Source organism: Sardina pilchardus, chromosome 14 (genome assembly GCF_963854185.1).
Source record: "Sardina pilchardus chromosome 14, fSarPil1.1, whole genome shotgun sequence".
Lineage (NCBI taxonomy): Eukaryota > Metazoa > Chordata > Actinopteri > Clupeiformes > Clupeidae > Sardina > Sardina pilchardus.
In genome coordinates this window covers 13,651,273-13,677,397 of record NC_085007.1, presented here as the reverse complement: position 1 = coordinate 13,677,397, position 26,125 = coordinate 13,651,273, and the positions used below count along the sequence as shown (strand labels likewise).

Here is a 26,125-nt window from a genome sequence, read left to right as displayed (position 1 = left end):
TATTTCCTGGTTGGTGAACGCTTGTCTGAAGTTTGAAATCATTGGAGTTCAATCACTAACGTTTGGTAATGACATATGTTAACCACGGGGGACACAACGATAATGATGGGCCTGCAACTTAAATGCAATCGCTCTCAGGAACACCCTCGGTTCGTCGGTTGGACGGAGCTGCTCTTGCCAGAGTAAACAAAGTCGGATTCCAGACGAAAAACATGGTGTATCTGCATGTGTCCAAAAGAACCAGCAGATGGCATCACTACAGCATGTGCATAAAGACATATAGATTGTCATTGTACTGTACATATACACAAGATGTCCTTGGAAGGTTACAAAACACACTCAAACGTCAAACTCATAATGTAAAGACCTCAACAACAACAACAACAAAAGAAAACATAAAAAACACTTAAATCTAAGTCCTCGTTTAGGCCTGGATATTTGACTGTAAATTATAATTGCAAAAAGCCTCACATTGGTTTAAATTATCTTTGTCTATTTCCCTTTCTTATGGAAATATGTTGTGATGTAAATTTACATTTGGTTATACCAGAAACTTACATTTCAACAAAAACCTTTAAAAATGTAAAGCATACATAAGGCCTGTGCCCCCCTTGCAAAAGCAAAATGTGTGGCTTTTACATTAGTCATGGTTCTACCTGGACTATAGGGGCCAATAACTGAATTAGAGTAGACAAATGAGACATAGCCTACATAGTTCACTTGCCATGTGGACAATGTGCTCAGCAGCCCAATCTATCTCCCACTGATGGCTATACGGCTATAAACACATTAGGGGAAAGTAGTATACACTTGTACAGTAAAGTCCAAAAATCCATGCAGAAGATCTTTGCTTCTTGACAGACTTTGCACTTTGCTTGACTGTTGAATTGGGGCCCTCAGTTTAGTCTCTTTATGGAGGATGGATGAAGATTTTTCTACACGCACGACCCCTAGTGGCAATGTTGAGTGAAAGTTGAGTGAAAAACTGAGCTAATGAGGTGAGGAAGACAGCAAGCAAGCCGCTCACCCTGACACACGACACACTACAACAAGTCTGCCATAACTTAACAAGAATGTCACAGTACGGACACCAGATTCAGATTCCGTCTTATTGTTGCATCAAAAAAGAGCAAGACTTGAGTTCTTGCATGCACAGAGACAAAAAGGGTATATGTTATCTAACTGGGGGAGATGGTGAATTTCCCAAGATGTTAGCGTGTTCCTTTAAGAGCCTTATATCCTGATGGAAGAAAGAGTAGCCTATTTATTCAGTAATCTGATTATTTTCTAAACTAAAAGTTTTCTAAATTATTTTCTAAAAGCTAAACGTTTTCTAAACCTGAAGAGATGGGTCACGGGGTGCAGCAGCGTGCCCAAGACCCACCTATTGTGTCGCAAAAAGCGATATCCGAAAAGTAAGCCATAGAGTAATAAAGACTGCATGGACTATCAGACTTACAGGTCTTGTCACCTTCAGCACTGTAACGACTATCACTAGAACAACAAAAGTCCCAGTTGCCATCATAGTCAGTGTAACACCAGGTGTATTGGTGACCATACCAGCCACAGTTGTGGTCGGAACGGCAGTAGTGCCCATCTCTTCCTTTGCCTAAAGGTAGAGGGGGACTGCAGTATTCCCATGAACTGCCTACATTGCACCAGTAGTAGTGTGTACCGTGCTTGCCACATGTGTGGTCACTGTTACACCTAGTTCCTGCCACTGTCATCATGGAATACACTGGAGAACACGATCTCTCTGTATTTCCATAGTAACAATAATAACCTCCAGCCTCCTCCTTGTACAGGCAAGAGCTAGTGCAGTCTGATGCCTCTTCTGGAACAAGACTACAAACGACCTCTGCAGAATCTTCAGCAGTGTCTCTTTTTCTCAACTCTTTTCTACCAACAGTCTTAACGAGGGCAGAGATTGGCTGGGATAATACACAAGCTGACCCAGACAGATATTTCATGGTCTCTGTAGTTTTAAACCATGTCTCTAGGCTGTCAAAAGACTCAAGTATTGTCATTCCTGTTACCTTTGGCCTCTTTAAAGGATGTAGATCATTAAACTGGCTCATAGCAGTATGAAATGTGTTCAGAGCATCATCAGACATGTGCAGTTTGTCACTCATAGGCAACCGGATTTCCCTGTAAAGCCGCTTGACATTTTCCTCAGATTTACGGTTGGTAGAAAAACAGTCATCTGTGAAAATCTTTATGCCACTACCATGAAGTTTAGACAGGTAACGATTAAGTTGTGGCACAGTCTCGACCATTATGTTGCTATCAGGCTGATTTTTCCCTATAAAGCCAAAAGAATATGACTCTTCATCATTTAAATGATGCTTATAACAAACAGCTGTCCAGATATGAGTAGGAACAGTAACCCTGTTGTATTCTCTTGTGCTATCACCATCAAATTCTCCTCGTCTTGGTATTCTATAACCTGATGCATCAACAACAGTTCCTGTTACCAGGTAAGCAGTTCCCACACCTGGTGGTTCAGCCTTTAAAATGTCTTTGACACCTTTCTCCCAGTCTTTCCAATGGACACGGTTGAAGCAAGCATCCATGGGCGCAGCATTGGTCAGAGTGAACGTAGCTGTACGACCATCTTCCCCACAATGGAAACTGTTGGGGTTGAGGTGTCCTCGGTCATAACCTGAGAATCTGTAGTCATCATTAACAGCTTGGTTTTGTTTTATTGTGTCTCTATAGTTCCTCTCTGGTTGCATCGAGTCCTCAGAAATGCCAGAAAGCTGAAAGAAATTAAATTAACAACCAAGGAGAAAGACCATTATTTGGTGATTATCACTGGAGAGTGACATTCAACCCTAACATTTTGGCCTATATTTTCAATTCTTTTTATGTATTATCATAAATAGCAGACACTCAAGATGAAGAAATACGTATCTGAGCACCCAAACCTACAGTATTTTCAGATAATTATTTGCATGTTATTTCCTCCTAGGGATGAAATGCCCTAAATTGTATATAGATATTTCATAGTAATATTAAATTGTTTAAAAAATATTGTGATGACAGGGTGGAACAATGTATGTTGCACATAGAGGTGTGGGTATTTTTACCTTCAATTCTCTCAGTTCAGTTTTACTCAGAACAAACTGTCACTGGCTCACTATCTAAACTTGTTGTAGGAGAGACTTTTGTACAGTAGTTATACCTTCATTATTAAAATATTGTATTCAAATCACTTCCGGCATATTTTGTCCCAAAAGGTTAGACATGTAGACCTTGGGCGGACAAGTAGCATACTTCTACATCAGTAGATGCATTTCCCTAGCCTGGCTAGCGTCTACTACTTCTCAAATGAGACGTGGTCTGGCAACCAGACGTTCATTTTGTCGTATTTTAAAAAATGCCCAGATCTGTTCATTGGATGTCTATCAAATGCGGCTGTGCTAGCTCATCCAGCGGTAGATAAAACAGTGCATGGCGACACTCCCATAGACCTCCATAGGAAAAAATGGCAGCGTTTTTTCCGGGCGTTTTGGGACTTTTGGAACTATTTACAGCCAATCTCTTGGTCAGTAGTCAATGAGTTAATTTTCTCTGAAGAGAGAAAAGAAATCTAGAATAAAGAAAATATAGATGACTGTAAAGAAGTATTTCATAGTCATTTATGTTGACATGGCAAATGAGGAAAAGACAGCAAAAGGCACCACTCAACAATTCACCCTTATTTGTCTGTAGTTCTTATGACATCATTGTTTTCTCTGAGATGCCAGAAAGCTAAATTATCCCTCTCTCATCAAAAAAGAAAGACATCTCACCTTAGGCTCAATGAACCATTCACCACTTTTTCGTCCTCCTTTGTTGTCACAGCCAGGATCAAAGATGTAGGCACTGTACACAGGAATCCTGTGGGATGTTGAATACAGTGAGGCATATAAATATCCATATCCATGCTGCTGGCAAATCTTCCTGGCATTTTGATCCATGCCCTGTGGTTCAGATTTCTCATAAAAGAACTGATGGCACTCATTAAAATCTTCAACAACTTTTGCCCAAATGGACCCTTTAGGCACGGCAGTGAAGATTAATGCAGCCAAAATTATCATGATGGAAGTTATTTGCGGCAGTCGAGCTCAGTGGATTGTGTAGTGTTAATCAAAACTAAAGATAAAGGCACAAGGTTCCCTCTTTTAACAGTAAGCAAACATTATCTGCCAACATGAGTGAAGTCCACTGCACTAAAATAGCCTTGGTTCTGTCACAGGCTGTGGGCCACAGGGGAGAGCTTTTTGGACCCAAATGCAAACACTCAAGCAAAAGACATGATCAACCTACTGAAGAGATTGAAAGCAACACAATTTAGTTTTTGTTACTTTAAAATAATGACCTCAAACTTATGATACGCTGTTAATGTCTATAACAGGCTCATACACACACACACACACACACACACACACACACACACACACACACACACACACACACACACACACACACACACACACACACACACACACACACACACACACACACACACACACACACACACACACACACCATTTTCACTCACTCACTCTGACTCAGTGTTAACATGATGTTGGTCCACCCTTTGCAGCTAACAGCTTCAATTCTTCTGGGAAGGCTGGTGCACAGTCTTGTTGGAAAAGGAAGGGGCCATCCCCAAACTGGGCTTGGCCCCTGAATTCCAGTGAAAGGAACTTTGAATGTTTCAGCATTAACCTAGCCTGGGTGTTCCCATGCTGCCATGCGCACGATTTGATTCACGCTGCTAAGGCAACCTGGAAACTACCGCCCTAATTTTTGACTCTGATAGGACCAATCACAGAACAGGGGGGAAAGTAAGACGATGATGAGCTATGCACAGAGTCACAGACGCATTTGATAGACATCCGTAGCGCCCAATGAACGGATCTGGGCATTTTTTTCAAATACCAGAAAATTAACGTTGGTTGCCAGACCACGTCTCATTGAGAAGTGATAGGCGCTAGCCTGGCTAGCATTAACCAAGAGATTTTGGACAATTCCTTGGACACTTTCCTGCTCCAAAATGACTTTGTATCAGTGCATAAAGAAAAGGTCCATAAAGACATGGATGACAGAGTTTGGTGTGGATGAACTTGACTGGACTGGACTGCACCGAGTCCCTCAACCTGATAGAACACTGTTGGGATGAATTAGAGCGTCAGAGCGTTTGATCTGAGAAATGTGCCAGTGACTGAGGAAAACTGCAACATCGTGTCCGCAAAGCACCAGTGTCAACATCAACAGAAGACTGTGACTTCAGGAGGCTGGACTTGATATGTAGAGTTCTTAAAAAACATATAATAGGCTTTTGACAAGAAAAGATGAATAATAAGAATAAGAACTCAAACATCTTGTGACATAACAATTGTTTTATTAACTGTCATGATATTCAATTTATATACAACTGTAATCACTGTCCAACAAAAATACATGTTACAGTATGTCCTTTACTAAAGCTTTATTAATGAGAAACAGGAAATAAAGAAGAATGGATGGACATATTTGAAGAAACCACAGGAAACCACAGATCACCAAATCTCAAAAGAATTTTACTTATTTTACCCCAAATTAATTTACAACGACCACATTCAACAGGTGCATCTTTTCTCATAGGAAGTCTGAAAATCAAGTTTGTAAGTGAGTCTGCTGATTAAGTCCAATCTAAACCAAAACCATTATAGTATTGTGAATCAATCAATTAAAGCCTAATAAATATGTGTGTTTGTTTTATGTATAGAAAGTTCTGCAAGTGGAAAACAAAAGAGATAGCTCACTGCCACTGGGTACAGCAGTACTCCCAAGACCCATCTGTGGTCCAACACCAGAGGTAATTCTTAGAATAGTAATCGCATGGGGACTCAGTCATACAGGTCTTGCCCTTTAGAGCAGAGTAAGGGTCATCATTAATATTGCAGCAGTAGTCCCACTTATGGTTGTCAGTGTAACACCAGGTGTATCTATAACCATACCAGCCACAGTTGTAGTCAGAACGGCACTTGCTCCCTCCTCCCTTTCTCTTCCCAACTCCTTTGCCCTGTGGTAGAGGGGGTGGACTGCAGTAATCCCATGACGTCTCTGTATTACACCAATAGTAGGAATAGCCATGTAATCCACAAGTGTGGTGAGTCCTACACGTGGCTCCATCTACTGTTACATTGGAATAATCAGGAGAACATGGTATCTCTCGCTCACTTTGGTCATAGCAACAATAACCTCTACAGTGACTCTTGTACTGGCAAGAGTCAATGCAGTCAATTGCCTCGGCTATAATGTGCTCTCTTACCTCTGACCTCTTTAAAGATGATCTTACGTCATCATTAGACTTGTTCAAGGCACTATGAAATACATTCAGAAAATCATCAGACATTTGAATTCTTTCACTAATGGCCAGCTGGATGGACTTGATCATTTCATCAGATTTACGATTGGTGGAAAAACAGTCATCTGTGAAAATCTTTACAATAGATTTACCATAGAGAGCAAACAGCTCAGCATTAAGTTGTGGTACAGTCCTGACATTTATAGTACCGTCTGGATCATTTAGCCCTATGTAGCCAAATGAAAAGGACTTCTCATCATCAGCATTATGTTTATAACAGACAGCTGTCCAGACATGAGTAGGAACAGTTACTCTGTTGAAATCTCTTGCGCTAATATCATCAAATTCCCCTTGTCTTGGTATTCTATCATCTTGTGAAGGTACAGCTCCTGTTACCAGGTAGGCAGTCCCTTCACTCACAGACTGATTCCTCAAAATACCCCTCACAAGTTCCTCCCACTGTTTCCAGTGGACAGTGTAGAAAGAAGCATCCATAGGTACACTGTTGGTCAGGGTGAATGTGGCTGTACGACCATCTTCCTCACACTGGAAACTGTTGGGGTTGAGGTGCCCTCGGTCATAAGCTGAGAAACTGTAGTCATCATTAACAGCTTGATTGACTTTTATTGTGTCTCTGTAGTTCTCGTAGTTCTTGTATGGCATCATTGTGTGCTCTGGGATGCCAGAAAGCTGAATGAAGTAAAGAAACAGGTAAATAGACTCTAATTCTTTGTACTTAAAAAAGGACTGATAGCCTAATGACAGATAACAATAAAAAAATTGCCTACACACTTCATAAGACATATCATACATACAGTTCATACCAGTTGCAATGAATGGAAGGTAGGCCTAAGGCATATATTATAGCTAGATGATGACCTACTACAAACTTTATTATTTTCCCCCATATAAATAGTGTTGAATAATCAATTTTTACACATATCTACAGTACCTTCAAATATAAACAACATCCATGGTCATCAGTTGAGCAAAGTATGTATTTCATTCCACTTATAGGCTTCAGCGGACAAGGGGATATAGCTATACCGGTATATCTGGGTTTAAAAAAATAAATATGCTGATTCTAGATTTAAAACTTTCAGTTCAGCAGTTCTAGATAGCATATACTGTATGACCTTTATCCCTCTCTCATCAAAAAAAGAAAGACAACTCACCATAGGCTCAAAGAGCCAGTCACCACCTTTTTGTCCTTCTTTGTTGTCACAGCTGGAATCAAAGATGTAGGCACTGTACATTGGAATCCGGTGGGATGTTGAATAAAGTGAGGCATATAAATTCCCACTATATGCATACTGCTGGCAAATTTTCTTAGCATTTTGATCTATACCATGTGGTTCAGTTTCTTTATAAAAAAACTGACGGCACTCATTAAAATCATCAACAACTTTTGCCCAAATGGGCACTTCTGCCAGAGCAGTGAAGATGACCAGAGCTGAGATGATCATGATGGCGCTCTAGATGCAAGTTCAGGAGTCAAATTCTGTGATTTTTTGGTGAATGAGATGCTTTTATAACTGAAGGCAACATCAAAGTCTCCTCCTTTTTAACAAGCTTAGACGGAACAAGGAAGCGAAAACAAGGGACAAGGAAACCACTTTGAATTATAGCCTAATAGGGTCCAAGAGTTCTCATACATGTACGTGAAAAGTGAAATGGTTACCTTTTTTTTTTAAATAGATAAACTTATGGTACCTCACCATGCCATTGACTTGCAAATGCCTGAGTTGTTTCTTAGGGATAAGGTTAATTTGTACCCTTTTGTACAATGGCATTTTGCTGATTTAACAAAGTGTCAGGGGTGAAATGGGGTGAAATGGGATTAATGTTTTACAGCCAGAGGTGGTGGGCCTACAGAAGAGAGAGAGAGAGAGAGAGAAACACACTTGATTTTGACTTTGTTTAATGTCAATGTGAAAGCAGATTTCTACAAAGTAGCCTAATGTTAATCCATTACAAATCCTAGAAAAGCACTCAGAGAGCGCAGACCTCCGCCTGCATTGTTCTTCCTAGGTTGTCATACAGTACATTTGAAGCTAAACTATTCAGATCGCCACCACGTGGCTATACCATGCCATTACACCACTAAGCTAAATACATAAACGCCCCCGGAATCCCGACGGAATTACGGATCACTCCCAAAATGTAATCGTTTCTTCCCTGTGTCATGTCGTACCTTCCCTGATTTCATCAAAATCCATCCATTGCTTTTTGAGTTATCTTGTTAACAAACAGACAGACAAACAGACAGACAGACAGACAAACGCCGGTCCCGGATGAAAACATATACCTCCTCGGCAGAGGTAAATAACAGAGGAAGTGGTTGCTAAATTACATAAACACAACATAAACATAAACATCCCCACAAACTGAGTGACTATGCTAGAAGAACACAGGTGGAGGAGACATTTTGACAGGTTTCATCAGGTCCCTTTTCTTCTGTAAACCAACTGCCAGTGCATAGAGTAAATGTGTCATGATAAGACTCCTAAAAAGTGTCTTTATACTTAAAAAAAATATATATGATATTAATAACACTTACATTTTATTTTTTGCTGAGTGTAATCTAATTCCAGTTGCTCATTTATGCACATTCATAGTTCAAATTCATTTTTGTTTGGTTTGAAGAAGGTAGGCCTATATGTTGCCCAAGACCTCAATCCAATAGAGAATTTGTGGCTGGACTTGAAAAGGATTGTTCATGCCCAAGCCCTGCACAACCTGAGAGTTTAAGCAGTTTGGCAAAGAAGAATGGAGTAAAAATTCCAGTATCCAAATGTGCAAGCCTACATGTAATTGAGACCTGTCCTTTCTGTGATTGCAGCCAAAGGTGCATCTACTAAATACTGACTCAATAATTATGCAGTTACTTATTTTAGATTTAGGCCTACTTATTGTGTATATATTTTTAAATTAATCAACATGACTTTGTCTAAATATGTTTTTGTCAAAAACAAAAAATCCAAATTATATTGACCATGATACCATTACCATACCAGAAAGAAAAGGGGGAAATATCCAAGGGGTGAATATGCACTGTAAAGAAACAAAAGGATTGTGTTGTAAAAAGGTTTAGCTGTTTATGGTGGAAACATGAACAAGGATTTTTTTTAAGTTGGTTAATATTCTCATAGAAAACTATGCACTTCCTGAAGGAAATACCAGTAAAGCAAAAACATTCCAATAATAAAGTAAAAGATTAAACCATTAACTGAAAGCCCAAGGTCTTATTTGATACAATTAATAACATTGTTGTGACTGTGGTAAGTTGCTTGCATTTCTTGTTGATAAGGTAATATCATGCAATCTGAACCAACATACAGCCAGTGCCCTATCCCCATGACCACAGCCAACCTCCTCCTCAGTCACTCTAGAGTCTTTCCGACCTATCAGTGTCGAGGATTTGTTGAGCATGACTAAGAAAATGAAATGATCTCCCAGTCTGCAGGACATACTTCTATCATCACTTTTTTAAGTTTTACCATTGGACCCACTATTGTTGAAATTGTTAATTCATCATTACAGTAGCTACAAAAAATTAGCTGGTTGGAATTGCATTGAGCTCAATGAGAATGAAACCAGCTAATTAGCTAACAGCTAATAACAGACATGAAGCATGCCAAACCCTTAGTATGTTAAGGGTATAGTGTTGACATGGGGTTATTTGAATTCCTAAGGCCAAGGGGACTTTATCAGGGTGCATAGTGTCCTGGATCCATGAAATAACTGGCCTTTAAAAATAAAAATAAAAATCATCTATGGGAATTTAACATGGGCGTTCCAATACTTATGACCCCCTGTATTTTAAGGAAAACATTTATTTATTTACAATACATTATTCATTCACAAAGAAAATTAATGTCCTTACAGGTTGAATAGTTCCTCATTGTTTCATTTAAGGCAATAAGATACATTTCCAAAAGATGATTTTATATTTAACTTTAAGCATGTGTTCCAATACTTTTGGAGGGCACTGTATATGAATTGAATATCATGACCATTAATAAAACAATAATTATGTCACCAGTTTTTAGATAAACCTTCAAAAACGGTACACACTTGTTTCCAGTCTACTTGTGTATTCTTTTGCCGCTTCTGTCACACCCAGTGTGCAAGTTCGAAAAAATCAAGGAGCCTTATGAAAGAATGATTTAAAAAAAAAAAAAAAGAAACAGGCTGATCTACCACCTCTTTAATTTAGGTTGATATGAAAATATGGAACGTGGACTTTCTCATTGACCTTCTGGATGCCATTTAAATCCAGAAAGAACACAAACCAGTCTTTGATTTTGAAACCGTAAGCATGGTGAATAGGGAGGGAAAGTAATCTCATCGCCACCTACTGGACCCGCATTCACAAAGCACTAAAAGATTTTAGCAAGGAGTTTTCTCCTAAAAGTTATTCACAAAGCCTCTCAGACAACTGGTAAGATAAGAGATGTACCGCAAAGTGGTACAAAATGTGACCGCCGCTCAGTCCTGCTCATTCTCTCCGCAAAATAAAAATAAATCACGCTTGTCAATTTTTTTCCATCTCTTACTGCAACTTTTATGCATGTAAATGAGTGTATGCATGTGTGCGCTTGCTTTTATGTATGTGTGCTTTTCTGTCTGAGTTTTCGCTTGTAAGTGTGTGTGTGTGTGTGTGTGTGCGTGTGTGTGTGGGTACGTGCACACCTGTTTGCCTGCATATGTGTGTGTGCATCGAATGGAGAGGATGGTTAAACAAATAAAATACAAAAAAACCAACTACCGGTAAGTAGCATTGTGTGAAGAACAATGCAACCATATAACCTTTCTTTTTTGGTTGTAAAAATGTTAGGGAAATGTTCCTTTGCTTGATAACCTGGAGATAACTTTGTCTAAACGTTAGAAGGTTACGGAAAAATGAACCACAGGAGAACCTTAGGCTAACTTTACTTAAAGTTAGTACTAAAGTTACTAACTGCATCCCTTAGTTACAATGCACAACTATTCCCTCGCAATTGAGAGCTCCTGTAATCGCATGTTTATTTCTAAAATTAAATGCCACAAAAAGCGATTTAGGATTGTGAATTAGGTCTTAATGAGTTAGGAGAGCCTTTTAAGGCTGAGCTTCTCAAACAAACTAAGAAATTAAGTGGTTGGTGATAGCATAGTGGTTATAGAGCTGGGCTAACATGCAGTAGATGTGGTTTCAATTCCCAGCTTAAATCGCTGTGCCATTGACCAAGGCGCTTGACCCCCAAGTTGCTCTGAGGACAACAGCCCTTGTAATGACATGCAAAAGCTGCTTTGGATAAAAGCATCTGATAAATGTAAAAATAACGGAAGAAATTTGCATAGTTACACTGGGTAAACCCAGCCCGATCTGCTGACGATTGCAATTCGCCCTGCAGCTCAGCACAGCGCTAGAGCTCGCCAGATGATCAGGACCACCTGTCCTTGATCCCGAGTGTGGACCTGATTACTGCTTTCTGACCTACACTGACAAACTGAACAAGTGGCCAAACACACTATGCTTCAATACAAAGAGACTAAAGACTGCAGGTGAAAAAGCACCCACAGAGACCTTGGTGAAACAAAACCTCTTTCATGAACTGGCCACGTTTATCAAGAACAGAAGAATGACGATGCATTTAGATGGGTTTTCCTTTTGCCTTTTTTTTAATTCTCCTCCATGATCTCACAAAAAAGAAAATCAAAAATACAATATAAATTTCTGAAAATCAATATAATGAGTACATTTTATCTTCTTAAACAGCAAAAACACTGAGCATGACACCAAACCGGGCTTGAACGGGTGATCTGCCCAGTTTGGCTTGCCGCTGCATTTTCAGTTTCATAAAATATGGCATTTTGTTTTTGCAACTGCAAACTCCCATTTCCTACCTTGATCTGATGTCTAGGCGAGGGTGCTTACCAAAAATACACAGTACAAATAGTCCAAAAGTGAGTTCTGATTAAAAAAAAAAAAAAAGATCAGACGGTAAGCATCAAGTCTGCTTTACTCTAACTCGTTGCAGTGTTTCACTGAAAGACCCCTAACTTCAAACGCATTGACTGTCATTCAGTGGACATGGATTACGGCCAAACATTAGGATACAGGTAATCAATGGGCTCACGTGAAGGTTGGGGTAGAGGAGGGAGAGAGAGAGAGAGAGAGAGAGACAGAGAGAGAGATGGAGAAAACGTGACAAACATGAAACAAACTTGAGCACAGAGTCTCAGAACAGTTATGGTGAGCAACCTCGAGACAAACTTGTCTTCAGTTTAAATACAGAGCTGTGCGCTTCAAAACAGAGCTGTGCACTTCTCGTCGTAAGTCGACAAAAACCGACAACCAACCAATAAAGACTGCTCACCAATTCTTCCCCTACTTCCCCTTAACGAAATGTATTTAAGTTATGCCATGAACATGTACCACCATGTATCAATGTCCCATTTCCCCCTTGTGTTATTAAAAGCCACCATCCACTATCAGGGCAATTGGGGGGAACTCATTTAGTGCCAGAGAAATTCACAGATTCAACAGAAGGCAAAAAAAAACCAACAACAACAACAACAGCAACAACAACAACAACAAAAGACGTGATCATTGCAACACCACCCACAACGCAAAAGGATCTGACTGCAGTGGTCTTGTTTAAGTTGTCGGCCATGGTGACGAGGTGGGCAAGGAAGTAACCGTGTATAAAAATGCCAGTGTTTCATCTGGCTGAACGTATGTCTATATTATTTTTTTAAAAAAAAGAAAAAAGAAAAAGAGAGAGAGGTGGTTGATGTGTGCCGGGGGCGGGTTAACCGAAGTTGACGTGTGCAGGGGGATGGGTTAACCGAACCGATGCTGTAACCAAAAGTTTTGAGTGTGCAACACGGTGGCTGGCAACTCAAGTGCACGGACCTGGACACAGCAGAGCAAAGGAGAACAGGATCCTGGGATCTGTCTGTGTGTGTGTGTGTGTGTGTGTGTGTGTGTGTGTGTGTGTGTGTGTGTGTGTGTGTGTGTGTGTGTGTGTGTGTGTACTGTATGTGTGTCTCTCCGGAGCGGTTGTGTGGGGAGGTGGAGGGTGGCGTTGTTGTTGTTGATGATGGTGGTGGTGGTGGTGGTGTTGGGTGGAGGTGGTTCACAGTGCCTTTTCACCACTCTTTCTTCTTCTCGTCCATGGACACCCCTCCAGGCCCCAGAGCCACCACCAGCAGCAGGCCGCCGATGACCGACGTGGTCTGGAAAAAGTCGTACTTGAGGAAGTCGTGCATGGGCTTGTAGGCAGGCACCGTCCAGAAGGCGTTGAAGTAGACGTTGATGGCCAGCAGCCACACCACCAGGGTGAGAGCGGCCAGCTTGGTTTTGAAGCCAATGGCCACCAGGATGATGAGGGCCGTGCCCACCATGTTCTGCAGAATCTGCAAGCCAGGAACAAAAAAAGAGAGAAGATGTTGAGGAGAACTACAGTAGTTAAGGTGAAATGCATTTTGTGAAACATGGCAACAGATCAAATTCAAATAAACCTGAACGCCATAGAAATGATCATTACATGTGCATCAGTGGTGGAAGGGTCCGGTTACAAAGCGATATTTAAAGCAACACTACAGAGTTTTATGTGCCTTAAAATAATGTTTCCAAATCATTTCAGTGGTTCATCATCAATTCGAAACAGGGTGAACGGCACTTCTGCATTCGCTTCGCGTCCCTCTATCGGCTATAACCGCACTATGTATGTTTACCAGATCGGAAGACGATCTGTAGTTTGATGGAATGAGACATAAGAAACTACAAATTTGCTAATTAAACATGATGCCTGGAATGCGTCAATAGAATGCGTTACGTTTTTTATGTGTCGGATGGTGGAGGTACACAAGCCGAGTCAAGTTTTCCACATTTCGTTATGTTTCAGACTCATCTAACAATGGATTGAATTAATTTTTTTTCTCATCAATCTACATGCAATACTCCAACACTCCACTAAAAATCAGATGGTTGGAGTGTTTTGTAAATTTGTAAAAAAAAAAAAAAAAAAAGACTGAAATATGCCATTTACATAAGTATTCACACCCTTCGTTATGACACTTGAAATTGAGCTCTGGTCCATCCTACAGTAATTTCCTGCATTTAAGCCGCATTGTGTATAAGCAGCAGGACAGTGTTTTATGCAAGTTAAAAGAAACAAAACCATATTAACACCATATTTACTGCCCTCCTGTATTAACCTCATAGCTGAAGAAATTTTGCAAAATCAATGTATAAACTGCGGCTAATAGTCGAGAAATTACAGGTACTTCTATCAGTGGTCCCTGAGGAGCTTGTACAACTTGATTAGAGTCCACTTGTGCCTAAATTAATTCATTGGCCATTATAGGGTCTCACAGTTGACGGTGTATGCTAGAATGAAAACCAAGCCACAAGGTCGAGACAATTGTCCATACACCTGCTAGACAGGGTTGCGTGAAGACACAGATCTGGGGAAGGAAACTAAACATTTCTGCAGCACTGAGAGTGCCCAAGAGCACGGTAGTCTTCATCATTCTCAAAAGGAAAAGCTTGGAACAACAAACAGTCTTCCTAGATCTGGCCGCTCAGCCAGTCTGACCAAGGGCCTTTGTCCTGGATTACTCAGACTGGTAATAAGGGACCCAGTGGTCACTATGAATGAGATTCAGAGTTCCTTTGAGAAGATGAGAGAAGCATAAAGAAGGACAAGGTGGTGGTACGCCGGGAAAACGTTTGGGAACCGCTGGGCTATACCAGAATTTCCACTCTTCACTACACTGTAGCCTATATTAGCTGCATAACAGTAGGCCATTTCTGCAACATCAACTAATGTCTTTGTGAAAGTTTAAGCAGTAGAATTACACACAATTAGGCATGCAGGACAGAGGAATGACTATCATTTAAAAATCAAACAGTTATGTGTATGTGGCCTTTATCTCTTCTTTTCTATGGAGTCAGCTCCTTACACACTCATGCCCTCTAGTGGCAACAGGTGAAACAGGTGACTTTGTCTGCAGTAACTGATGGTTGTGCGATTGTTGTGATTGTCTACCAAAATGGCACACTCAGAGGACCTTGAATGGGAAACATTTGAACTTTTACACTCAAAAGTTCCAAAGGTTGTAGCAGAGCCTTAACGTAGCAGTAGCGTCAGTGTCTCACAAAATATACAACGATCCCAGTGTCCAAAGGAACGTCTCTGTCTCTGTCTCTGTCTCTGTCTCTGTCTCTGTCTCTGTCTCTGTCTCTGTCTCTGTCTCTGTCTCTGTCTCTGTCTCTGTCTCTGTCTCTGTCTCTGTCTCTGTCTCTGTCTCTGTCTCTGTCTCTCTAACAAAAAGAAAGAAGAATATATACCATTAAAAATATTCTAAAAATAAAACGTTGTGGTGGCTCACCGAGAAGAAGCTGGAGTCAAAATGCAGCAGGGTCATGAACATGAGCACGAGGAGCACGCGGCCGCCCAGCTGCATGTACTGCTTGGGGGAGCTCTCGCCCATGGAGGGCACGCCGGCGAACATGCTCTTCCCCTCCGACCGCGACTCGGCCAATAGCAGCAGCAACCCTCCACCCAGGGCCAGGTTCCTGCGGAGAGCCAGAAAAATATTAGCAAACAAACAAACAAACAAACATAAATACATTTAAACAACAGCACTGCCATCAACAAGAGGAACTAAGTTGGTCCAGAATCCCATCAGACTTGCAGAAGCAAAGATGCATGAGGGCATACCTCATCAAAAACTTCAAGTCCCATAAGATGCTGTAGGCAACAGTCTAAAAGAGAAAAATACATGAATTAATTTTGATAGAAATAGTGGTAAATACTTGTATTTTGATTGGGAACTAAATTAGCCAATATACACAAATATACATGTTGTATATATAGATGTTTCAACATTTATGTCAAATATGTTTTTGTCAAAGGAGAGCTACTTGTAAAATGTATAATATTACAAACTATAGTTGCTGAATTTTCCTAAATTGACTCAACCCAACTTAATAAATCAGACATTAAGAAACAGAGCTCCCCCTCACCTGTAGTGCGATGATGCCAAATAAGCCAAAGCAAGCATACTGTACAAAATTTCTACTGAGGATAAGGACACAACCACCTGTGATAAAGAAAAAGAGAGAAAGAGAAAGGAGAGAGAGAGAGAGGGAGTTAAACTATGCCTCAGTTGGCTTGCATAAAAAAAATAGATTAGTGATGACGATAACCAACATAACCTCTGGCCTTGTTAGACCTACTCCACAAAACTGATGCTGCTGCAGACCCTGTTTGCAAAGCTGGAGACACAGCTGCAAAACTGAAGGATTTATGCTAATATAGCAGCGGACAAAATAAAATTAGCTGTTCTCATTCACTATATAAGGCATTATGTAGTGATTCAGCCATATAGCAAGCTCTATATAGTCAGTGAGTGAGTGAGTGAGTGAGTGAGCATTTTGATCATAGCTATTGTGTTCTATTGAGTTCGGCTGAAGTCTTTCAATTAAAAAGAACTCATATAGTGGGAGATACTGAAATGTTCACACTCTTGAACTCAAGCCTGCGGGCTTTATGAAGTACCTTAGAGTCAGCATCAATCTTCATAATGAATAAGTGTGGGGGGAATTTTTTTTTTTATTTTTTGGCTATGTGGCATTATTGTGGAGTAACGTGTAGAAACTGTTGCAATGTTGTGTCATATCTGAGGTTATGAGCAAAGACCAACTATGAACAGTTTGGTTTTGAGGGTAAACATTTCAAGTCTCTGCACGCTCAAAAACAGTTCCTCTGATCTCAACAGAGATTCAGAATATGTCTATTATCTCAACAGAATTCATATAATGAACACCAGGGAGAGGCCACAAAAAACACAGCTACAGAAATGTTAGATAGGCCACAGATATAGAAATGTTAGACAGGCCACAGCTATAGACATGTTAGATCAAGTGTGTGGCTACCATGTTCTTATTCAAGAGTCAAGACAGTCTAAAACAACCTGCAAGTTCAAAGTTTTGTGCTTTGTCAGATTCAAAGTTCTTTGCTTTCTTAGGGTAGTATTGCCCTATTTGCGCTACAATTTTTCTGTGCATAATTAATGAATAGCCATTTTAGTAACTGAACTGGTCATTCTCCCCAGAACTCTGCACAAGGTAACAATGAAGGAAGCCAGAAAGTGAACCCACAACTTTACAGGCTACTGCATGACAGCCCGACTCCTTAACCACTGTGCTACCACCGCCCCCAAAAAGAAATGAATTCACTGAATTCCCTGTGGGATTATTTTGTTCCCCTTTCAAGTATGACACAAGAGAGTGCTACTGGGAACTACACCCTCCATTCTATGCTTTATCCCAATCTCTACACCGCCTCCTACACCGCCTCCTACACCCCCCACCCCCCATGCAGAGGACTAAGAGCAGGCATCAACGATGTGTGCCAGATCCAGATGCATCACGGGGGCCTGCCAGACCCCTGTGTTTGTGTCACGGAGAAGTCCATTCTCACCCAGCTGTCCTAAGAGGTTAATGAGCACGAAGCAGGTGGCCAGGAAGTAGCCGCAGCCCCACGTGGCCTCGATGTAGTCCCTCTGCTCATTCCACTGGAACCACATGCGGATGCCGTCCTCCAGGAAAGTGCTGATGAGGCACAGGCGAGCCAGGTGAGGCAGGTACTGCTTGGTCACCCGCAGGAACTATGGAGACAGGAACCAGAACCAGAACCAGAACCTGGGTTAGACCAGTCAAACCTATTTCCGTATATTGCTCATGTGTGCGAAAAGACTATAGGTGCCTCTCATGCAGCGTTTATACGTCCTCCCTCGCTCCTTGGGCCTCGATCCTCACAGATCTACATAAAGAATGATGGGGGGGAAACAATGGGATAGTCTATCCAGTGTTAGTTATAGATCAGTGGGAACGCCCCTCGAGGATCGAGCATCGAGGATCGAGGAGGCATGTTGAGAGGCACCCTATGACCACATTTACATGCACCTCACTATCCCGATTTTTGATCACATTCATTGGTGCAATAGAAGGCCTAATGTATCACTCACTGTGTTTACATGCAGCTCAGTATCCCGTTTATGATCGGGATCGGGACATGTCCTCCTTTTGTTTGCACATGTAAACACCATAATTGACACAGCCTGAACTGATGCGGTCTGGGTTTCAACCTCATATTTCCATGTGTATTGCATGTCGTGTTTCATGTTAGCCTATTTTCCAAACTGCTGCAACTGTAGAATATATCTATGAAGACCGTGGTGCGGATGTCAAAAACACTTCCTGAGTGAGTGAGCCAAAATGAGATGACTTCTTGATAAGTGACCTCAGTATTTTGTGCAAATTCACTGACGGATGCAAAACTTCCTCCCCTTCAGTAGACTGTAATTTCACATCTCACATAACAATACACCATTAGCCAATTACAATTATGAGAAACATTTTCTCAGCAGCTTATTAGAACTAGTTCAGTGGATTGTATTATTATTATTACTATTTTTTTTATCATTTGTCATGCGTGTCAGGCTTTTCATTGTAACTCGCCTTTTTAGACGTGGACTTTGGACTTGATATTGTGTGTAGCCTACATTGTGTCATACTGTAGTTTGTGGTTTGTTGTGGTGTTAAAAACAAATAAAAAAAATGTCATCACAAAAAACTAGTTCAGAGGATGAAACCTGGCACTTGAGAACTGGAAGTATAACAGCAGAGAAGCGTTGGAAGCCTGACCTAAATAATGACACAGATTTGAGTCCATCTATTAAAAACACCAACTTACATCATCATGAGATTATCACTTCACATCACATGTAAATTCAAATGGCTGGCAAAAATAAGTAGCCTATATAGGCTAGGCCTATCTATCTATCTATCTGAGCCTGTGTTTGTTTGTGTGTGTGTGTCTACTGGGAAATCCACCCTCAAGTATATAAATAGGCATGTCCTTAAACAGTTTTGAAACATATGGATACATAAAAAATGATCCAACATTGACATCATAAAAATAAGTTCCTAGTGTCTCCATATCATTGTTAAAGTAATATGATACTAAAATAAAACGACCTATTTCCTAATACACCAACATACACTTTGAATACTACTAATAATGCTATGCAGTCTATGTCGATATCGGCTTTCACCATGTGTTCCTGTGATTTTTTTTGTTGGTACAAAGAGTACTGCCTTCCACTTCCGACTCCGCCCACTGTGCAGTCCACATCAGCACTGCCAAACTCAGGCAGCCAATCACAACTCAACAAGTCCCCCCATGCGCCCATCGACTGCAATTCGTACAGCCAATCAGCACCCCTATCAGAATTCTTACTCCACGGCTTCTTGTTAGGCAATGTGGGACACAGTCCACTGTTAAGTCTGCTTGGCTTTCAGTGTTCCAAAACATGCTGTGAACATGTCTTAGGAGTTAAGAAGTGCTTCTATTGCTCAGCCCGACACAACGTTTAATATGGGCTAGGAATTGCAGACCTCTAGGCAGGGCTTAGCATACTTCTAATAATCAGTGTAGTCAAAGCTACTCCTTTGACTAACAAATCCTTGGCTGTGTAGTAAATATATCTCAAAATCCTTCCGCACAGTCAAAGCAACCCCTTTGACAAACAGAGCTGTCCAAATCTAACTCTCGTTAAACGTCTTAAGGACCGCAGACACAGAGTTTTCTGTTTACATGTTTACAATGGTCAGTCGATGTTTTTCCTTTGATAATGGTTCCTTTGTCATTAATGCAGACATGAAATGGATTTGACACAGCTGAGGCAATAGCAAATAAAATGCTCTTAGCCTAGTGGCTGGATTTAGTTTAATATGGAAGGACTACACTCCAAGGTCTAAAAAACATGTCCACCAGGGAAACAGAACACAACTAATTATCTGTCTTGCTTCAGTCATGATGCAAAAAGCAGAATCAGAGGTATTTGGGTACGCACAAACTATGAATTAGAAAATATATCTGGCAGACACACACTGATATAGTAAAGCTAAGGCCAAGAAGCCTGGCCAAAATAACAAGCTTGCATCACAGCTAAAACTGGGTGACATTTTCATTCATGTAACCCTTCTGCTCTTTGTGCAAACGAGGTGTGAATGTACCTGATGTCACTATCGGAAAACCTGCGGCTGAAAAATCACTGACTTGCCAACTGCGTTCATTCCACATTGTAGTGGAGTAAAACAGGACAGCAAATAAAGCAGAAATAGGTGTCCCACTACTGATTTACTGCCATATTGTGTGAAAAACACTGACACATATACAGACTCAGAAGGAAAACAGAACTGACGTAACTTGAACTGTAGAGGTTCTTGACACTTTTCCCTTTATAGACTTGAGAATGTCATATGGATTCCAATTACATCCAGAGTTACAGCTTTCACCACACTGATGTTTGAAGTCATACACCCGCAGTGACCCACAAGCAGGTCCCAGTCTTTACATAAACACAATGCCTAGTTGTTAACCTCGACTGTAGTCTCCCTCAATTGAAATTGTGTATTCTGCATTTGGTGTAGTTGGGGGGTGTCAATGTTGCAACAGTTTTTAAGAGGCTTCTACTGTTCGTCACAGTCAAGCAATACTTTGCTGGCTTTACAGACTTCATAGAAGCAACAAGCAAAGCCTAAAAAGCTCTGTTCATACGTGCCCCCTAATCACCCTCCTCCCATACACACACACACACACACACACACACACACACACACACACACACACACACACACACACACACCACACATATTGTGCAATCAATGAGTTGCAATTTCACCCATTTATGAAAGAAACTCTGTAGATAAGAGAATACAATTATTTTGTACAGTTACAGCAAAATATTAATATTTGAAACGTCAGAATACTTTTTTTTCAGGTTAAAAGCAGTGAGTCAGTGTAGTTCTAGTTACACGTTTCTAATAATGTTGTTCCACTAAACTCAGATTAAGATGTTGGCTTTGGTCAGTTTTTCTAAAGTAACGTTTTGTTCTTTAATTCTTTACCACACTCAATTAGCTATTCATAAGTTTATGCTAATATGTTACACATTTGACTAACTTATTCGTTGTGGTTGATGTTTAAGAGATGTTATTTAAAGGGGATTAGAAACAGGCTAATGTTAACTGTGCGTTAAAATGGGTTACATTAGCAGGCTAGGTAGCCTAGCTTGCTTGTCAACTTCAGTTGACTCGACTTCAGTACTTGAAACGTTAACGTTAGCTAGAGAGCCAGCACACGTTAACTTTATCTGGGGGAGAGGGTAATTCACCGGCCAAAATGATCTAAAAAGTAGTAGCAGCTAGTTACAGAAGTTGGGTAGCAAAGGATGGCTAAGATCACTCCACAGCTGACAGTCAACGACTGACTCAACGCTAACATTAACGTTACTTCGTGGATATAGCAAAACGTACAGTAACGTTAACGTTAGAACATCGTTAACTTGTAACTTGTTTTGTAACAGTAACTCTTAGCGGACTGACAAGTAATGTAAATCGTTGCTAGTAAACGTTAGTTTGCACTCTCAAAGCTTGACTGACATTAGCTGATCACATACCGATTATGTTGCAGTGCAAATCAAGATAACTGTAAGATAACGGTATTGCTCAAACGAAACACACTTTTTAACGTTAACAAAAGTCAAATGTGCATCCTACGATAGGCTATATCGCTGACATTAACATTACAAGCAGCGTCTTGCATGCATCTCCCAACAAGTTGTGAAAACAGATTTGCATGGGAGGAAATTCTGTTGCGATATCCACTTAATTCATCCGCGTTAGCGAAGGGCTATCCTTGCTAACAAGCAACAGTGTTAACGAGAGTATCTGTACGCTATCCTAGCTCACAGCAATGTCATGGAATTAGGGGCTAATGTTACAGTAATTTCAAACGAGACTTGTCTCGAACCAAGCACACAACCATCTAACGTTAGCTGCAACACCCTACCCCAAATGATGGCTAACTAACACTTCAGGCATGATAGGACAACTGAGCTAACGTTAGCCAATCTCATTCATGCACTGCAGTCTGTTCCCACTAACATGTCTACTTGGGTGAAAATGCCGCTAAAGACAAACAAGTTACCTGATCCGCCACGTCTTCAGCCGTACTCATCATATCTTCCTGCCCCATGTCTGATAATTGCGAGGCTTACTACTGAAATGCGCTGTTTTGCTCGAGATTTCTACCAATATTTAGAATGTTTTCTTCCACCACTCAATCTACCAGTTCCTGCCTGTCTCTTTAGACTAGGCCGCCTCCTCCCCACAATGCTTCGCGTGGCGACGATATTCCTTCAGCACAGCTCCTGCGACTGTTTCATGCCACGTATACTGATCATCTACAGTGGTCGACGGGGGTGTTCATTTGAACTGGACAGAAGCAAACAAGTTTATTTTTCAACCATTAGCCTATTTCGCGAAATTGCTGCATTTGCGATGCTGTCACATTACATACTCCAAAAGGGCGATGTGTCATTGGTATAAACTATAAACTGCCCGTGTAACATATCAGCGCACAACATAATTATTTTTTTAATTCATTTATTATTAATGTTTTAATAGTGTTTAAAAATTGTACAATTGTAATATGCAGAACTGGAACACTGAGGTAGAAGACCATGAACGTAATGGACGTCTGTTACAAATCCATTTTGGATTTAGATCAAGGCCTAGTAGGCCTAATAGCTTGAGGACTGAAGTAATGGTTCTGTTTTCTGTTTGTTTGTTTGTTTGTTTGTTTGTTTTAAACAATGCATCTCAACCCAAGTGTTTGCCTATTAATTGACTAAGTTACTTACAGACCTGATTTTGAAAATGAGGACAAATTGGGTTCACATGTGTAAAAAGGAGATCCTGTAATATCCTGATAAACTATTAAATAATCATCAATATCTAATATGAACATTTAAAACACACTGATGAAAATGTGACCATAAAAAAACATGAGTACAGCCTCTCTTCAAAGATGTTTGTCAGTGCTAAATGGTTACATCTCAGGATAATTCTACTGTAATCCTTGCATTTCCAAAGGCAGTGGAACACAGTTACGTCACAAGACAAGAGACAGCAGTCACACCACAGATTTGCCAGTATCTGTACACAGTAATGAAGTATGTGAAGTCCTCTCAGAAGCATTAAGCTTAATGCTCCTGTTTGCACAGGTTGTCACTGGAGCTTGAACCACCAGAACCAACACCCACACTCTGGCTCACCACAAAGGGCAGGTCTGCCACTGTGGCCTTCAGTGCGTCGGTGTAATTAGTCTTGGCCATCCAAACCTGCCTCCTGATGGCCACTGATGCAGCCATGGCCCTTCCTGATAACTCTGCTTGGTGAGAGGAGAGCTGGTGGGCAAACTGACCAATAAGCTTCAGCTCGTTGAGGACAGTCACAAAGCGCTGGGCAGGGTGGTCTTCTGTGATCTCCACTAGCAGTCGCTGCTGATAGTCCGACAAGTAACGCAGGTAGTTGGCAGTTTTGGCAAGCATGCCAGCTGTCTGGTATGTACCCTCCGTCAGCATCTCGGTAAGGCGCCAGCGGTCAGCGGGTACGCCCTGCTCAATACTGTCTGTGGGCTTGACCGCTTGGAAAATGGCAGACATGAACCTGTTGACTTGCGGCATCCGGTCATAGGCTAAAGCCTGGCTTTCATTCAGCCTGTACATCTCCGAGTACACCTCTCGGAACGGCTTGGAGCTGGCTGGGTTGGGCCACGTGCTTTGCACTAACTCCTCAAACTCAGGCGGCATGGTTGGATCTGGCAGATTAGGAGATGTTTTGGGGAAAGTTACACCTAGGTATTTGGCCGCCCGTGCAACCAGGCTCTGAAGTTCTTTGGCGGTGAGGATATCTTGCTTGGAAACGGCATCTTCAGCACGTGAAGATCCACCCTGTCTCTCTGCCTGGGTGGTTGCCTCTGATTTTGAAGCCTCCTCCTCCTGTTTGACAATGGTCAAAGGAATGGAGCCAGTCACCATTGCATCGCTGGTGGATCCAGACCAGTCTCTCTGTTCTTCGCCCTGAGAGGATGTGGACGGTTGGGGGGCATGAACTGCCCTGCAGGCTGGGGCCGAGGAGACTGCTGCTGCTGCTGCGGCCTCCGAATCCTTCTTCTCCAGCGCCTCCAGGCGCCTCTCCATCATGGCCCACTGGATCTGCATGGCCTGCTGCTGCGCCTCTAGCTTCTGTTCCACCACCTGGAGCAGGCGGTCGTGCAGCTCCTTCGGCTTCTGAGACCGCCGGCCCTCTCGGCGCCTCCGCTTCTCCCTCAGGGCAGAAGTGCAGGAGGAATCCGAGGAGCTCCAGAACGGCGAGGAGGACGAGGATGAGGAGCACCTCCTCCGATGCCCATGGCTCCTGCCGAAGTGCTTCGAGCAGCGCGTGTGGCACTTGGACAGGCGTTTCCTCTTGTGAGAACTGGTGGAGAGTGGGTGGGACGTCTGGTAACTCAGAGATGGAGTGGAGTCCGCTGACTGTTGAATAGCGACGTGGGACATAAAGGCCCCCTTCACTACACCGGCGTCTGACTCGGCGGGTGCTGGCGGAGGAGATAGAATAGTGAACATCACTGGCATAGTGGACGATGTGGGGCCAGGGGTGGCCACCACAGGCCGAGGGACAGGCTGAGTACTGCAGACTGCATCCTGGACAGGTTTGGCGTCGCTGACAGATGCTGTTGTGGTCTCAGGTTTGGGTTGCGTCCCAGCCTGAGCGGCTTCGTGCTTCCGTTGCTGACTCTCGCGATGCATCACTTCCTGCACCTTTGTAAGGCGATTGATGCAGGAGCTCCAGTCCATTTTGGCACAGTGTGGGCATTTTCCATACTCCAGCACGGCCTCTTTCGCATGCTGAATGCCCAGACAGTGCAAACATTGCTCGTGGGAATCCTTAGATGGGATCTTGTGCTTCCGACAGGCGCACCATGTGAACCGCGGAGATGAGCTTGCCATGTTGTTTTAGTCGTTTAGATGTGTGGACTGCTACAAATATGATTTGACTTCGATTGTGGAACCGAAATACACTGAAAACACAAACAGATTTTGCTTTAATACCACGCAGTGAAATAGGGGTCGCGCACAGCAGCAACAACAGATTCTGCACATCCTGCAGAGATGCTAGCTTGTATTGCTCGATTGCTAGAGCTGTTTGTGATATAGTTAGCCGTCTTACAATCATATCAAATCGTTGCATTAAAATTCATCTGAAAACCAGCCCAAAGATTGTCTACGTTGCGTTATTTTCGTCTCTAATAGTAACGTAAATGCATGGCATTAGCTTTTGTCTGATTCCCTCTTTTAGCTTGTTTGTTTATGTTGCATCCCGACCAAGACAGAACCATCAAGTAATCTTATTATAATAATTTACCACTTTTTCATCGAAATGCAAACAAATATAAAGTTCAATATGAAGGTTCATGATCTCACCGATGTAGTGTTTCAGGATAACATTTTGGTCTTATCTCCGCGACAAATCGAGATCTCCAGTAGACATGTGCGATTGCACTTGCAATGTCTCCCCCCTTCTGGTCAACGTCAGAAGTGTCACAAGCTAGAAATAATTTTGCCGTCGACAGGCAGAGCTACCTCTGAAGATTGAAGAAGCATTTGGACAAAGGTGTTTTTCATACTAAGTCCACGATGCATCTCATGTTTTCAGAATTATTCATCCTAACAACATGGCCTAACTTAACTGCATGATGTATGCCAATAGTACACTCACTCCGAATATGGGTAAGAAAATGCTTATTTTATATAACATTTTATTTCATTATTTTTATAGTCAAATATTTTATATGTTCTAACAAAAATATATTA

General features: G+C 41.6%; 4 protein-coding genes across 4 annotated transcripts; all 4 read right to left on the bottom strand.

Annotated features, from left to right (window-relative positions):
- Positions 1-1,269: 1,269 nt before the first annotated feature.
- Positions 1,270-4,050, bottom strand: LOC134101083 (endonuclease domain-containing 1 protein-like). The gene is made up of 2 exons (XM_062554649.1): positions 3,795-4,050; positions 1,270-2,759 (listed from the first exon to the last, which is right to left on the bottom strand). Exons 1-2 carry the CDS (start codon positions 3,960-3,962, stop codon positions 1,353-1,355), a joined length of 1,575 nt encoding a protein of 524 aa, XP_062410633.1. The 5' UTR covers positions 3,963-4,050; the 3' UTR covers positions 1,270-1,352.
- A 1,501-nt stretch (positions 4,051-5,551) lies between these two features.
- On the bottom strand, positions 5,552-7,826 carry LOC134101075 (uncharacterized). The gene is made up of 2 exons (XM_062554640.1): positions 7,516-7,826; positions 5,552-7,030 (listed from the first exon to the last, which is right to left on the bottom strand). The coding sequence occupies exons 1-2, from the start codon at positions 7,804-7,806 to the stop codon at positions 5,792-5,794; spliced, it is 1,530 nt and encodes a 509-aa protein (XP_062410624.1). The 5' UTR covers positions 7,807-7,826; the 3' UTR covers positions 5,552-5,791.
- Positions 7,827-11,981: 4,155 nt separating this feature from the next.
- surf4 (surfeit 4) lies at positions 11,982-22,572 on the bottom strand. Its single transcript, XM_062553834.1, has 6 exons — positions 22,396-22,572; positions 17,821-18,007; positions 16,362-16,438; positions 16,057-16,100; positions 15,725-15,911; positions 11,982-13,744 (listed from the first exon to the last, which is right to left on the bottom strand). Exons 1-6 carry the CDS (start codon positions 22,441-22,443, stop codon positions 13,478-13,480), a joined length of 810 nt encoding a protein of 269 aa, XP_062409818.1. The 5' UTR covers positions 22,444-22,572; the 3' UTR covers positions 11,982-13,477.
- Positions 22,573-22,704: 132 nt separating this feature from the next.
- LOC134100573 (uncharacterized) lies at positions 22,705-25,830 on the bottom strand. Its single transcript, XM_062553832.1, has 2 exons — positions 25,736-25,830; positions 22,705-25,332 (listed from the first exon to the last, which is right to left on the bottom strand). Exon 2 carries the CDS (start codon positions 25,259-25,261, stop codon positions 23,453-23,455), a length of 1,809 nt encoding a protein of 602 aa, XP_062409816.1. The 5' UTR covers positions 25,262-25,332; positions 25,736-25,830; the 3' UTR covers positions 22,705-23,452.
- Between the last annotated feature and the right edge of the window lie 295 nt (positions 25,831-26,125).